Consider the following 15,608-nt stretch of genomic DNA (forward strand, 5'->3'; position numbering starts at 1 on the left):
TCCCTCCTTCATTACACCTGAACTTTGCAAATGTCCTTTGAGTTCCTCAAGTTATTGGAAATCGTAACATTTGGGTTATCACCTTACGTATAGCAGCAGAGTTTTTAGAAATATGAATTAAGCTTTGGGAAATAAGTGAGACATGGTCTTGTGTCCAGTTCTGGAATCTCCAACATAAGAAGGATATGGAACTATTGGAAACGGTCCAGAGGAAGCCAAAAAGATGATCAGAGGGCTGGAGCACTTCCAATATGAGTTCAGCCTGAAGAAGAGAAGGCTCTGGGGAGACCTTATAGCAGCCTTCTAGTACCTGAAGGGGGCTACAAGAAAGCTGGGGATGGACTTTTTACAGGGGCATGGAGTGATAGGGCAAGGGGGAATGGCTTTATATCGGAAGGGGGAAGATTAGACATTAGGAAGAAAACCTTCATGATGAGAGCAGTGAGGCACTGGCCCAGACTGCCCAGGGAAGTCATGGATGCCTCATCCCTGGAGGTGTTCAAGGTCAGGCTGGATGAAGCTTTGAGCAACCTGATCCAGTGGAAGTTGTCCCTGCCCATGGCAGGTGGCTTGGAACTAGATGATCTTTAAGGTCCCTTCCAACCCAAAACTTTCGATGATTCTCTTTATCTTGTGCAGTTCAGGGAGGAGGAGGAGCAGCAGGGAACCTTCATCCCTGCCAGCACAAGGCAGAAAGGACACGTCCCTCTGCTTGCGTTTCCCTACACACAACACAGGGACGCGAGCCACCAACTCTTAAGGAAATGTTTATTAAGATTGAACTTCAGAACAACAGATCGGAACACAATGTCTTGTGGAGTCGAATATTTCTAAATTGATTTTTCTTTTCTATGCATAAATGAAAAAAAATAAATCAAGATTATACAAAAAGAACAGAAAGTGCAGAACACAATAAAACAGTTCTCATGCAACAAATCTCTCCTTTTTTAAACCTTAAAACAGAAAATAAGCTCAACAGTGTCGAAATAAAAACCCATACATACATTATGCCGTCTACGCACTCAAACATTCATCTGTGACGTTACTTTTCTTTATCCCTTTTTCCTCATAAAACTTAACGTTATGTGTTTAACACATGCTTACAAACATTGCTAAACTCAGCAAGAGCTATTATAGTGCCCCAACTTAATAAGTTGATAAAAAAGTAGTTGTTCATATGGCCAGTTCACAAAGGAACTAAATATTCTCTCTCTTTCCCCCCGTGCCCCCCGCTATGAGATGCCTTTATGCCACTTTTCGAGGACTACGAGGCATTTGAAATACGCTGGTCACTGGGCTACCAAAGGGCTTAGTGTTCATGTTACATCCAAGAAGAAATGAATGTTGGGATCTGCTAATTTGTTGAGAGAAGTGTCTTTCTGGGTGTTTTGGGGCTATTCACTACAATTTGGCTATCGCTGAGGACTGAATCGGTGCAGGGGAAATGGAGTGATGCTTCATTTGGCTACAAGCGCCGAGAGCTTCACCCCAACTTCAATATTTAAGAAGGAATGTGTCAATTGTCTGTCAAATTGAACCGAATCCTGGGTTTTCACTAAAGCTTTAGGAGGTCACAAGGGCATTGAAAGCCTTTTAATTCTAGCAGATGCTCTCTTTGGGGCAGGATTTGTCCCTCCCGTGCACCCCTTGGTGTTCCGCAGGGTGAGACTGAAGGACAGGCGAGCTGCAGGGCTGCCTGGACTGAGGAACCAAACCAAATGGTTTTTCCAGGAGGTGACTGAAGGAAAAATGGGAACATCTTACTGAGCACACCTCGCAGTCCTGGCAGAAGTCACTGCACCATTAGGGAAAGGTGACTGAGCCTTTTTGTTCTTATCTGACACCATTTCCAAATGGTGCTGCTGAGCCTTGAAACCAAATGGCCTGTTGGTACCAGAGCCGCTGCAGCTCGCCTCTGCCAAGGGCTTGTTCTGGATGCAACATGAGAAACAGAAAACTTTTGGGTAGCTCCGCTTTTTTTTTTAAAAAAAAAAATGACCATTTTTCACGCACTTTACAAACGTTCTGCTTTGTCATTTAAGGAAGAACAACAGCGAGGACTCTGCCACCATAAAGGTTCTGCAAAGAAAAATAAGATTTGGTATTTCTTTAACAATGTTTCTGTGCAACATTTGGTGTTCGTTACATTTATTTGGCCTATTGAAAAGGAAACGAGAACAAAACAGCTGCAAATAAAACCCAACTTCTCCTTTCACCCTAAATACTTCAGATGCCGAAGCTGCTACATGTGCTTGGAATATCATGCAGGAGTTTACATATTCATTTAAATAGAATACATATTTATAGCTGAGCTCGTCTGGCATCAGGCTAGGATGAGGGAAACCTGGAAGAACTCACGTTGAAAACATTGGTGAGAACAGCGACGATGAGCACACAACCACCAAAGACATTTTGGCCTGAGCAGTGTGTATATAAATGTACACACAGACACACACACTGAAAACATCCCAGCTCTCAGTGACTCCACTACATTCATCACGAGGACTGAACCACGGAGTGGCACACAACCTGGCTACGTGGAATCACTGACAACGTGAGCGACCACCAAAAACCAACGCTGGCCCCTGTGGCGCATGTCTGGGAAGGAAGTTCACCCAAACTCCTCTCTCCTGCTTGGATGCGGAGGGAGCGCTCCTAGGGACAAACTGAGTGTTTCTCCACCTTTGTTTGTTAATGTGACCGCAACCTGCATGGCCTCAAGACCCCGCTGGTAGCCATGAAAGTCCTGCCTGTAATGGTGGATGTCAGAGGAGGGCCAAGCTCAAAACAAACCAAGGGTGGGTGGATACATTCCTAATGATGGAACTGAGGTTTTAACGAGGCACCTGGCAATAATCACTGTTGTTGCCGCTGTCATTCCAAGTGATTCAGATCAGACAGGAGAGGGATAAGAAGGGCTCAGCCCTCGCTTCCATGCCTCTGTGGAAAACCTCACGCAAGCCTGTTTCATCATGGGGTCCATGTGCCAGCACTGGCACAGGCAAGGGAACTAGGAGGGTGAAGCCCACAGCTGCCTCCTTTTCAGTTTGCCGAGCTGGGAATATTTCATGGTCTAGAAAAATGCCTCCAAGTGAAAGGGAAGAAAGACAGTGTGATTCACAGAGCACTAACCTCCACTGGATTTACTGGCTTCCTCCCTTCTGATGATGAACAGCTCACATCTTTCAATAACTGCTTACAGCCAGCACTAGCAAACGATCAGATCCATGTTATTAAAAGGCTATTTAGGTAATAAATCTCTATTAAAGTCATCTCACCAGCAGGAATAGAAACATTCCTAAGAAATTATTGCTTTTGGAGTCTGAAATTACCATCCACAAACAACGCAGATCCGACTGGACTCTCGCAATAACCCAGTGGTGCAAAATCCACACTGCGCCTTTCCAAGCAGTTGAAGTTTCAGCTTCTCTGCTCTGAAATATTTCTACACGTGCAGCTTAGCGACTACAGCGCTCAAGAATCCAAGCACTAAGGGTGTCTCGTGTCCGAGGTGTCACGCGGCACCAGGACTGCAGTGGAATAGGTCAAGACTGCTTAAAGTACAGAGCAACGGCAGAATGAAACCACTAAACCTTGAGCCTACTGCAGGACAGGTCCAAAGAGACGGAGCACGCATGATGAGCTTGACTACACAGTAACACTGACAAAGAAAAATGATGCTGATTGTCATCGGGAATAAAATAAAGCCCCTTGAACTATCTCGTCCTACAACTTAAGCAATGAACGTATGAAATTGTACTACTTTACCTTTTAATTGTGACCAAAACCATAATAATTTCTGTCTCAAAAGATAAGGTAAGGGACACACACAGAAATAAATCATTGCCCGTTCTACCCTGAGAAGTGCCGGGGCTAAGAAGAAAACTTGCTTTAAATCAAGGAAAAGCTTTCCAAGGAGGGATCTCAGGAGGCTTCTCCGGTGAGCCTGGAGAAGCCAACACAGTGGTTTTATGGGCTGGCTAAGGTACAGGAGATACTTTGGCAGGGGCTTCCCCAAGTTAATTCTTCTGGCAACACAACAAATACTCCAGCAAGTTTACAATGGATAATTATTTCCTTCGGCTTTACAGGAGGGTGAAATAGAGCTTCCTGCTACAGGGCAGCGTGCATATTCTTGTGTTCCGAATGGTAATTAAACAGCCCAACCTCCAAATACGGATTTTAACATCCGATTCTTAGGAATGAGGCTATGCCAAAAGCTGGCTGGGACAAAACTGGACCTGCCCTGCCTCTGACTAAAATCTTCTGCGTTCCAAACATCCTTCCTCTCTCCTCACCCTTCCCCTCACTGAGAAAGCTAAATAAGTGTGTGAGCTCACCCCTCAGAACGGTCCCTTTGCTGCGTGGGAAGCAAGAGGGAGCTTCAGCTTCTCCTCCCTCTTTTTTCTGCCAGACCTTGGTCAGCTTGATGGTGCTGCGGAAGAAAACTTGGCTTATTAAGGTGCTATGGGGTGTGAAACCACACTGATTTGTTAAACTCCTGGAGAAAAGGGCAAGGCTGGCACCAGTCAGAAGATGCAGATTTTTAAACCTTTCCAGAAACAGATTAAAATGAGGAGTACTTGACAGAGTTCTTTTAACTCAAAGCAGAATCTTCAAGGAGCTTTAAAAATAAAATATTAAAGTCACTATAAAATGTCTAACTGTGTGTATTTTACATGCATGCCAGTTCTAGGGTGAAATACAACTCATTTGTTATACAGGAACACCACCAGAATATATTAAATGTAACTGAGATGATAAAATTCGTGGCAGAAGTTCAGTTAAAAGTATGTCTCAGAACCGATTTCTTCTATAAGGTCTCATATTCCTCAGTAGTCTTACTCCCCTGTCTGAACACAGTTCACAGTGTGTGTTTGAAATAAAAAGTATTCACCTTAAAGAAAAAGGACTTTCTCAAGACACTTGAAATAAAAACCCTAAGTCCTGCGCGATTACATTAGTGCTTGGCGATTGCACCAGCCTAGAAACAACACTGTCATCCTTGACAGCGCATCGGCACTGACTGAAAGCCTTCGGCTAAGAGACCCACGGATGCCACAACAAATTTGTCGATGACGCTGACCAAGACTGCGCGTTCACTTCCAATATACCCAAACATACATTTCTTAAAGACATCGACAATTCAAGTCATGGATTAAAACCTGCTTTTCATTTTGAAATATATATTCTTCTTTCAAACGACTCTATTGCAGCATGGTTTACACGTGCATTTTAAAGTACTGTAGTACAAGAAAGAAGTTTGAGGCAGCAGAATTCTTACAACGAGCTGCGGTTTGTCCGGATTGAGTGCAGCCCAGAGGTCCATGCAAACATGAGTAAATAGCATCACAAACACTTCTTGTAAGATGACAAATGGAAGGTCGGTTTCTAAAGTTTCTGGATCTCTGAGCTTTGGCTACCCGTGGATCAGGGCACACTGCTAGTGATCCAAATGCTATTTTAAATCAGAGTAACACAAGCTTTTTCAAGCTCTTCACAGAAAAATGTCTTTGCACTGCAGCTTTGTCCCTGAATCAAGGAAGGGGGTATGGAGGTTGTACTGATGACATTGGTGCAGCAGCTTGGAAGAGCTCCAGCTTACAAGTCCTCCAACACAGGGACTGGGACAGCAACACATGCTAGTGGATTCAATTTTAAGGCCTAAAAAACTGTTTCTGACAGATTTTTATACACCCAGACTATGCCACAGAGTGATGGAGGTAGGCCTTCGGTTTATCTAGTACTGACACTGTGCCTTCACCTCGGCTGCTGCATTCCCAGCCACGAGGTTAAAGGATCAATAAAAGTGCAATAATCAACGACTTCCTTCTCCCGCAAAAGAGAATCTGCATGCCCCCCTCCCACGAAGCTGTTCCCAGAGATGCCCATGACAGCTTCATCCAGAGATGATCAGGTTTAAATGCCAAGAAACCCCCCCACGTTCACCAGCATGCGAAACTCCCAGCTAAAAAATTGTCACAGCGTATTCCAACGACATTCATCAAATTCAGCACTTGTGATAAAAACCTGTGAGTGCTGGTCACCTCTCCCAGTTGCTGCTGCTTCCATCTACAGTTTGCATCACGCGCTCAACGTCACCTTCTCCTGACATGCAGCAGATGTGGGAGTGGTTGTTGAACAGTATTGACTAAAAGTATTCACGGCAGTTTCGCAGAAACCGCAGGAATTGCTTCTGTTTTCCTTGAAAGTAACTGCAAATAAAACTCTTCTGTAGTAATTGCACTAACAAAAACATGAAGTCTAAAATTAACGTTAAAGAACTGCAGCTGTCAGACCAATAATGTCATGCTTAGGAAAAGAACTGAAAAAGATGTTTAAGCGGTTGATTCACACCAGTGAAATCTGAAATGTTCAGACAAAAACCAGCAAGAGACTAGAAGTTGAGATAGCTTCCATTTTCAGTTAGTTCAAAAACAGCCGAAAGCTTAATTTTCCTAACTGCTAATTGATTACACTGCGAGTCTCATGCAGATTAATAAAACTTATTCAAAATCTAAATGTATTGTTAATAAAAAAGTGTTCAGAAATGATGTTTCTAAGTTGTAGAGAAAGCAATCAGCATCAGAGCTACCTGTTCAAGCCTATATTAAGGACTACAGAATTTCATTTACACTTTTGCACGGAACTGCCTTTTCTTCTGCAATTTTAGCTACAAATAGTGAAGGTCCTAATTTGATTTCCTGGGAAAAAATAATGAGTTCTTTATCCTGCACCTGCCCTCCCTAGAATGTGGGTGAACAACAAGTGACGGCTTCACACGGCTGACTCATTCTCCAGCTCTGATGCAGCAGCTCCTTTGCACGTGAGCTTCAGCACAGTCGGCTTCTCTGCGCTTGTGCTGTTGCCCTCGGTTGTCTCTGGAGGACCTAGTCCTTTCTGTTCTTCCTTTGGCTCTTCATTGACTTCAGGGTAAATCACCAAGAAGGTAGCTGTCAAAAAACTCAGGAAAGATCCCACTGAAGCCACCATGGGAATGACTCTGACAGTGCCAACAGCGTCCACCACACCACCAAGTGCAGAGGCCACGAGGATCTGGGAGATGTAAACCTGACACGACAGAATAGCGCAGTCTATACCAAATCCTCGCTTTGAGTTCCCAGGGCTATGGTGAATGTACTGGAAAAAGAGAAGAAACAGGTTAGGAGGTGAAACAGTGGATGCAACCAAATATTTAAACACTAAAATCTTCTTCAAGTTTCTCAGCCACATGGTCAGCTTCACGCCACCCTTGTGCACCATGCAGGCTATACAAGTCAAGGAATCACAGAATGGCTTGGGACAGAAGGATCTTAAAGCCTGTTCAGTTCCAAACCACAGGGACACCTCTCACTGGATCAGGTTGCTCAAAGCCCCACCTAAGCTGGCCTTGGACACCTCCAGGGATGAGGCATCCATGACTTCTCTGGGCAACCTGTGCCAGTGCCTCACCACCCTCATGTGAAGAATTTCTTCCTAATTAGGTTTTGTAAGAGAAAAATCCCATGAAATAGTTGGTGGGAGCTATTTTTATGATTATAAAAAGGAATCTCCCTCCCATTCCCAATGCAGAAACATGTTAAAAGAAATGGTCCTCCTGACATTTCTAATGCAAATGGAACAGTGCTAAGAAGCGAAAAGTGAATCTGTCCCTGTTTCCAGCAGAACCTGTTTGCCTTATGTCTCCCCAAACTTACAGCTGAATTTCCAGGTGTACCTCAGTATCTAAGACTGCGAAGAACTTGAGTAATGCTAACGTAACAGGTCAGAAACAGCAGTGGCAATGAGTTGTATAATAAACACTCCAATAACTATTTTAACTCTCCATCTACCATGTGCAACCAAATCCTTTTATACCTCAGCACAGGGTAAAGCAATCATGACCTCACTGAGCCATCTTGATGCTAATACCATCTGATTTAAGTAGCAGCTCCTGCTATTTAATATCAAGGATGAGTCTGTGCTTTGGCACACATTCCAATGCAGCAGATATCTCAAACAGCAGGATTTAATAAATCTATTTTGCCACTGTGATCTTCAGGGAAATCAAATGCTCTGCCTTGATTAAAAGATTCAGAATACTCCACCTACCTCTTTAATTTCATGGTATTGTCCCAAAAGCGCATAGGGGCAGTAGGAGATACTCATAGAGACTATTCCCATCGTGCTGATCATTATCATTGCGACGTACACGTTGGGGAACATAGCCATCACTGCAGTGCCAAGAGAAAAACCCAGAGTGCCCAGGATGTAGATCACTTTTATACTAAGGTCATAGTTGTCCAAGTATTTCTGCAACAAGGCTGCAAAGATCAAGAACAAACCAAAAACATTAGTTTACTTAATGAAGTTTTGATGTGGCCATGACAGCTTGAAATATTATTTAAGACTTAGACGCTCATCAGATGTTTGGCTCAGCCCTCAGTGGGAAAAGGACATATTGCTACTTCAGAAACCAGGGAACAAATGAGCTTAGAGATGTGCCTGAACCATGCTGCAAGTCTGAGGCAGAGCAAAATATTTTGAGACCCAAACATAGAATCTTCAAGGTTGGAAAAGACCTCCAAGATCATCCAGTTCAATCATCAGCCCAATAAATCATGGTCCATTCAGCCCATTCATTATTTTTGCCTATTTATTAACTTTATCATAGAATCATAGAATGGTTAGGGTTGGAAGGAACCTTAAAGATATCCAATTCCAAGCTCCCTGCCACGGGCAGAGCCATCTCCCACTAGATCAGGTTGCTCAATCAATGCAGGTACACTTTCAGCACAGAGGAGATTCTGTTTCTAACATAAACACATTCACTAAACAAAGTGATCAGATAATTGATGTTTACAGCCACATTTCAGTTTGTGTTCAGAAATAAACTGCCCACCTGAACTTCAGTCTAAATTGTCTCAGCAAAAAGGCAGCCCCCACCACACTGTTCAGCACAGACGTGCCTGCAAACGTGCTGCAAAAGGCAGCTAAATGCTTGGTTAAAGCTCTCGATTTCAGTCTGTATTCCAAGGCTACATTGTCTGTAGTTGGTTTACCTTTTACTAGAGAGCACAAAAGACTTTCAGAAACATTTATAATTCTGATTTTAAAAAGTCCTTCTCTGCAGGGAGAAGCTCAACAATCACAGCTCTCAATCACGTCGTTCCCCCTCCTGTATTGAAACCGCGAATTGCTCTGACTCAGGTGTAGGACTTTGACCTTGGCCTTGTTGAACCTCATGAAGTTCACACAGGGCCCCTTCTCCAGCTTGTCTGGGTCCCCCTGGATGACATCCCATCCTTCCGGTGTGACAAGTGTACCACTCAGCTTGGTGCCATCTGCAGACTTACTGAGGGTGCACTATCTTTTAATACCATTTTGTGCTTTATGTCACTTAACCAATCAGTTCATATCTCTACTTCTGTGTTTGGAGGAATGTTTTATTACTGACTCTTAAAGAAGCCCTACCCCTTATGACCATGTGAAATGCTTTTCCAAAATACCCTTCACCCCAAACAAGGAGGCAGGTGCTAACTGAAGCAGAACTATTTTTACCCTGCAAATACAAGGCGCATTCTGCTGTCTGACTGTGCAGAGTCTCTTACCTGAACAAACAGCAGCAGTAGCAGCATAAATTACCAGTCCCCAGCATCCCATCTGAACTCCAGCATTATAAGCATGCAACTCAGTTGAGTTAGATGGGGCCTGCAACAAACACAAACACAAAGTTGTCTTCCTGTAAAGAGCGTGTCTCAGAAATGAGTAACTACAAGCAGGTTGGCCAATGGTATCTTTTCTCCTACCTTTGGATCGCCCTGAAAGATGACCTGGCCCATGAAATCTGTATAGAAAACAGCTTCAGCAATAAATGAAAACCAAGTTAAGAGGTGACAGACGCACAGTCTCAGCAGCTCCTTTGGCATCTTTAGCATCGACAACCACAAGAGTCTGACAGTGGTTTCAGTTTCGCCCTCTTCGCTCTCTGTGTCTCCACTCGAATTGGTCGTGCCGCTCTGATTCCTGTGCCTGTACCTCTGCCGCTGCCGCTTCTGCATGTCGTAGATATCATTCATGCTGCGTGAGGACTTTATCAGGACGATGGCATTGGCCCGACGAAAGCGATAGCGGTGAGAGCCGATTTTGCCATAGTATGAGAAAGTGTAGGATGGCTGCCGGTAGAACATGTGCCTCCGCCTTCGCATGGAGTTTGAAGTACTAGATTGCTTCATGCCTATTCTAGCGTGTCCATTGAGGAACTCTTTTGGTAGGGAGCCATTCATGTTTGGGATTTTATCTCCATTCAAGCGATTATCAAGCAACATTTCCTCCTCTTTCTCATTGTCCCTGAGGAAAGCAGAGAGGTGGTTGAATTTGGACTTCATGATCTCTTGGCTTGTGTTGTGGGGAGTGTTTGGATAAGAAGCATCCTGAAAAATGGAGGGTTCGATGTCATGCAGGAAAAGCAGCTCTGATTCAATTTCCAATGTAGCATCGGGCATGTGCAGAACTGAGTCACTCTTACTTCTTACAATGTTCACGTCAAGGAACTCCATATTGAGATCATGCTCTGACTGAACCTCATCATGGAACATAGAGGCTCCATACGGCTCTTCCTCACTAATTACATTCAGTCGATTCAGAGGGGGGAGACTACCACTGAATTTGACACTGGAAAGCGTGTCTCCTTCATCATCGAACCTGTCCTGCTGAGGGTTATATTGCTCTTCTTCAATGCTAAAAAGGTGGAGAGCAACTGAGACAGAGAAAATAATGGCTGCAAAGAAGAAAAGGACTTGCTCTTGAGATTTAAAGATACTGCCCAAGAAGGTCTGAGTCCAGTCCAGCCCTCCTAACATATAACCGATTGCTCCTCCAAAACCTGTGGAACAGAAAAAGTGAGAAGTGAGCTCAGGAAAAATCAATTCACAGAATCACAGAATTGCTTGGTTATAAAAGACCTTTGAGATCATTGAGTCCAATTACCTGTCCACTACTAAACCATATCCCTGAGCACCTCATCTACCCATCTTTTAAATACCTCCAGGGATGTTGACTCAACCACCTCCCTGGGGAGCTTCTTCCAGTGTTTGATAAACCTTTTGGTGAAGAATTTTTTCCTGATGTCTAATCTGAACCTCCCCTAGTTCAGGCCATTTACTCGCGTCCTATCACTTGTTACTGGGAGAAAAGACCAACATCCACCTCGCTACAATCTCCTTTCAGGGAGTTGTTGACAGTGGTAAGGTCCTCAGCCTTCTTTTGTCCAGATTAAACAACCTCAGTTCCCCCAGCTGCTCCTCATAAGAATTGTTCTCCAGCCCCTTCCCCAGCTCCGTTGCCCTTTTCTGGCAATGCTCCAGTGTCTCAATGTCTTTCTTGTAGTGAGGGGCCCAAAAGCGAACACAGGATTAGAGGTGCAGCCTCAGCAGCACCAAGTACAGAGGCACAATCACTTCCCTAGTTCTGCTGGCCACTCTATTTCTGATACAGGCCAAAATGCCATTAGCCTTCTTGCCACTTAGGCATACTGCTGGCACAACTTGGTCATCAGGAAGACTTCAGAGCTGTCAGAAACATACTGGTTAACTCCATACCAGCTGAAAATGCATGGATGTTAAGGGCCATGTCTTGCTCTTCACTGTCCACCACATCCAACAAGTAGGCCCGAATTGGCCCTTCTGTTGCATCAGCGCAGAAGTCCAACACCACAACACCAAGCACCGTGAGAACAATACCAATGGGCTGCTTGTCTGGAACATCGCCAATAGCCAGACCTGAGGAGAAACGGAAGAGGAATCTGAGCATGTCAGTCAAAAAGGGAAAACTACTATGAGCAAGGTTAAGCTCCTTAAGAGAAAGGTGGTCAACACTCTTACTGGAAACATTTCTTTCCAGAATAAAATGCCTATTTCAACTCTGGCACAGCTTCATAGGTGGTCTGGGACAAATATTATGTTTTTAAAACTCCAAGACTGACGTTTATTTGTCAAAATATCATTTTTAAAGTATCTCTTAAACCTCTGAGAGCACTGGATAGTATTTAATGTTTCTCACATATATTTTCCATCAAATGCTGAAGGCTGTTTTTATAGAAGGTAGTCGTGGTGGAAAGCATCCAAAATCAAAACGTCATACTTTATCTGTCAGTTAACAATCCAGGTAACTGCCCTGCTGACAGCATTCCTGACTGAGAATCATAAAATGATTTGGGTTGGAAGGGACCTTAAGTACATCCAGTTTGACATCCCACCCCCCGTTCCCAGGAACAGGCAGGGACATCTCCCACCACACCAGGCTGCTTAAGGCCCATGATGCCTAACCCTAACATGCAATGCTCAAGGTATAACAGGATAATGTGAAATTTTAACCCCTTCACCCCTCTCTTTGCTTTTCTTAAACATTCATATTTTCTGGAGTACTTTTATAAGGAAAACTTCTAAGGATGAAGCAACATGAAGGTATTTTGCATTACAAAAAGCATCAGTCAACTTCTGTTGATAGCACAGGATGAAACACTTTATGTTTAGAAAGGCAGCATTAGAAAATAGTTGAAGATTTTTTCATGAAAAGAACCACTGACAAAAGCATGGATTACTTGAATTGGAGAGATTTAGAAGCTACATGTTTAAGAGTGATAAAACCATTTGTGCAACTGATGAAAATGACTGTGGAAAGAGATGAACTGGCTAAGCCACCCAAAATCATCTAAACCTCAAGCGCTATGATTCCTGCATATTCAATCCTCATTTATGCCAAGTCCTCTGAATGCTAAAGAAGTCTGTATGTGCTCCATACTTAGCTCAATCTTTGAGCAGAAAACACCAGCGGTGTCACTGCTTTGGATTTGTTGGAAACCTAAACAACGTACACACTGGAGAGAACAGGAATTGGGTAACATCCATACACAGTTGTCCTCCTGGGACATGTAGGATTAGCAAACCTCTTTTTTATCACAGGCTTTTGCTCCTTGTTCCCGTCCCTATGACTCCCACTGCCAGAGGCCAGGTTATGAAAAAAGGAATAATACAATGATCACCTCCAGTTTTTGCAGCTTCTCCTGTAGCCCCGAAGTGAAGCTGGGATTGCAAATAACTGGAGAAAAAGGGTAGGAAAGTGTGAACGTAAATGGGAAGACAGACAATGAAAGCATACAGGGTCCATTGAGAAGAAAATCTGGTTATAAATGAGGCCTTATACTGCAAGACCCTAGTCACTACCTTTTCATAGAATGCTTTGGGTTGGGACCTTAAAGGTTATCCAGTTCCAACCCCCCTGCCATGGGCAGGGACACCTTCCATTAGGTCAGGTTACTCAAAGCCTCATCCAACCTGGCCTTGAAACACCTGGTCTTTTGCGAGAGACTGGTGACCAAAGCCTTTTCTCTCTGAAAAGTGACACAAGTCACCATTTCAAAAACTTCAGTTAAACAGAGACTAACATTGCTTTATCATATTGTGCATCTGCTCTAAATAGTAGCTCAAGTGCTGTCTTATGCTGATGTAATATGAATGTTAGTAGCAAATCTCTCTCTCTTATTAAGAAGCAGGTCTACAGAAGACCATGGAACTGCTCTCAGTTCAGTTCAGTTCGCTCCAGGCTTCCTTGGGAGGGTCACAGCAGTGTCTGAAGTGCTTTTCAGAAATGAGTTTTCACTCAAAATCTACCACAGCCATGTACAGGGAATGGATGCATAAAGCATACAGCTCATTGTCATGGTGCACTGCTACAACCTCTGTGTTTTAAAGAAGTTTCATTGCTCGAAAGTGCCACCGGAGTATCTGGAAAGCACAAATTTCCTAGAAAGCTATGCAACAAACTGCATTACTGGGCAACAAAGGATTAGAGAAAAATCAAAGACAGTATTTTGTATTGATTTATTAGAAGGCAAGATACTTCAAAACAAGCCTATAAGCTGCCTATGAGGTTTGCCTGCCAGTATCAATGCCTGCTGACCTAAACTTCTGACTGGAAGTAAAAGCTTCCTATGAATTAACATCTTGTAAGAGTGCTGCAGTCTAACATCTTACATACATCTGGAGGAGCAGAAATAAGTCTTGGAGACAACAAAATACAATTGATACCGTATGATAGCAATTCAAATAATTAATATTTATTGCTTGGTTAAATTAAAAAAAGCATAAGCTAAATGTCATTTATCTGAACATTTTGTCCACTGCAGTTTGCAGAAAATCAAAACCCATCACATGGCATCCCAATTTGGCTTTCAAAAGAAAACGTGCTGAGCCAAGGTAATGTTCTCCTCATTTCCCTCGATTAGTAAAACTTTTTCACAATAGAGCTGCATCTAACCCAAAAAAAAAGACAGCCAAGAGGATGTTATCAGGTGCTAAGTTCCTTTCATTTGCATCAGTCCAACCATGATGTAAACACTTCCCCAAACGAACTTGCTGTCACCTCTCCTACGCTAAATTTACAAAGAGATTGTAGATTGTAAGATTAAGTTCTGTAGTAAACTATGTTCAAGGGAAACTATTTTTACCAGCTTTGATGGGGGCTCAGAAAAAATTATTTTCCCACATAGTTTTTGATAAACAAATATTAACTGCGTTCTGGACTTTTTCAATACCGGCTCTAAGAAAAGCACAAGAAAAAGTGAAAAGATAATTTTTGAAATAATGCTGGAAACAGGATGTGTTGCCAGATATGCATTAAAGGGAAAATGGATCACAACAGGAAACATTTCCCTGTGAACAGGTTGCTACAATTTTCCCATGTCAAAGATCGACCACATTCATCTCAGCGACTGCAAACATTATGCTGGCAACCATTGTATTAATAACACTGGATGAGCGGTTACAGTGCTGATTGCACTTAGCAGAGCACCATAACCTTCAAAAAAGAACAAAAACATGCAAGATGCTCAAACCAGTATTGCTCAAACACAATATTGCAGAGATTTCTAATGATTTTAACACTAAACATAAATTATATCAACTGCATAACATTACCTTTACTTCTTACATAAAACTCTTAAAACAGAAGACATACACAAGTGATTTCCTTGTTATTTACCTATAACAGAGCCATTAAGGAAAAGTGCAACTCCAAAGAGGACACCGATACAGAGAGCAAGGATGAAAGGCCGCCGGCGGCCCCAGCTCAGTGTGCAGCGGTCACTAGCTGAACCTATAAGCGGAGTGAAGATCAAGCCCAGGATAGGGCTGAGGAACCAAGTGAGGCTGTAGTATTGTTCAGGAAGACCTAAAACAAAGACAAAAATGAATTAAAGGTTAGGCAGTGGACACCAAACATTTTGCTTTATACATTTGAAACCTGTGAATTGATCCATGATTTACTCACAGAGAATTTCTTCCTGAATGAACAGTTAAGATTTTTTTATCAATGGTTAAAAAGTAGCTAAGGAAATCACAACTCATGTATCTTCTGAACACCTGTGCAATAAGAAGGTAACAATAGATACCTTCGACATTAGGAATAAATTCTTCATGAGGGTAGTGAGACACTGGCACAGGTTGCCCAGAGAGTCATGGATGCACCCACCCTGGAGATGTTCAAGGTCAAGTTGGATGAGGTTTTGAACACCCTGATCCAGTGGGAGGTGCCCTTGCCCATGGCATGGGGGTTGGAACTGGATGGGCTTT

At 43.1% G+C, this 15,608-nt stretch overlaps 1 protein-coding gene across 5 annotated transcripts in view; it reads right to left on the reverse strand.

The window, feature by feature from the left end:
* Positions 1-756: 756 nt before the first annotated feature.
* Positions 757-15,608, reverse strand: part of SLC45A4 (solute carrier family 45 member 4) — a 104,895-nt gene continuing 90,043 nt past the window's right edge. For all 5 annotated transcript variants that reach the window (XM_069854731.1, XM_069854730.1, XM_069854733.1 and 2 more), the window contains exons 3-8: positions 15,019-15,207; positions 11,580-11,759; positions 9,789-10,864; positions 9,591-9,690; positions 8,092-8,303; positions 757-7,140 (exon numbers count right to left, since the gene is read on the reverse strand). In XM_069854731.1, coding sequence (XP_069710832.1) covers positions 6,778-7,140; positions 8,092-8,303; positions 9,591-9,690; positions 9,789-10,864; positions 11,580-11,759; positions 15,019-15,207 — 2,120 coding nt within the window. In that variant the 3' untranslated portion in view covers positions 757-6,777. The remainder of the gene's footprint in view (positions 7,141-8,091; positions 8,304-9,590; positions 9,691-9,788; positions 10,865-11,579; positions 11,760-15,018; positions 15,208-15,608) is intronic.

Source organism: Phaenicophaeus curvirostris, chromosome 3 (assembly GCF_032191515.1).
Source record: "Phaenicophaeus curvirostris isolate KB17595 chromosome 3, BPBGC_Pcur_1.0, whole genome shotgun sequence".
In the NCBI taxonomy this organism is placed as follows: domain Eukaryota; kingdom Metazoa; phylum Chordata; class Aves; order Cuculiformes; family Cuculidae; genus Phaenicophaeus; species Phaenicophaeus curvirostris.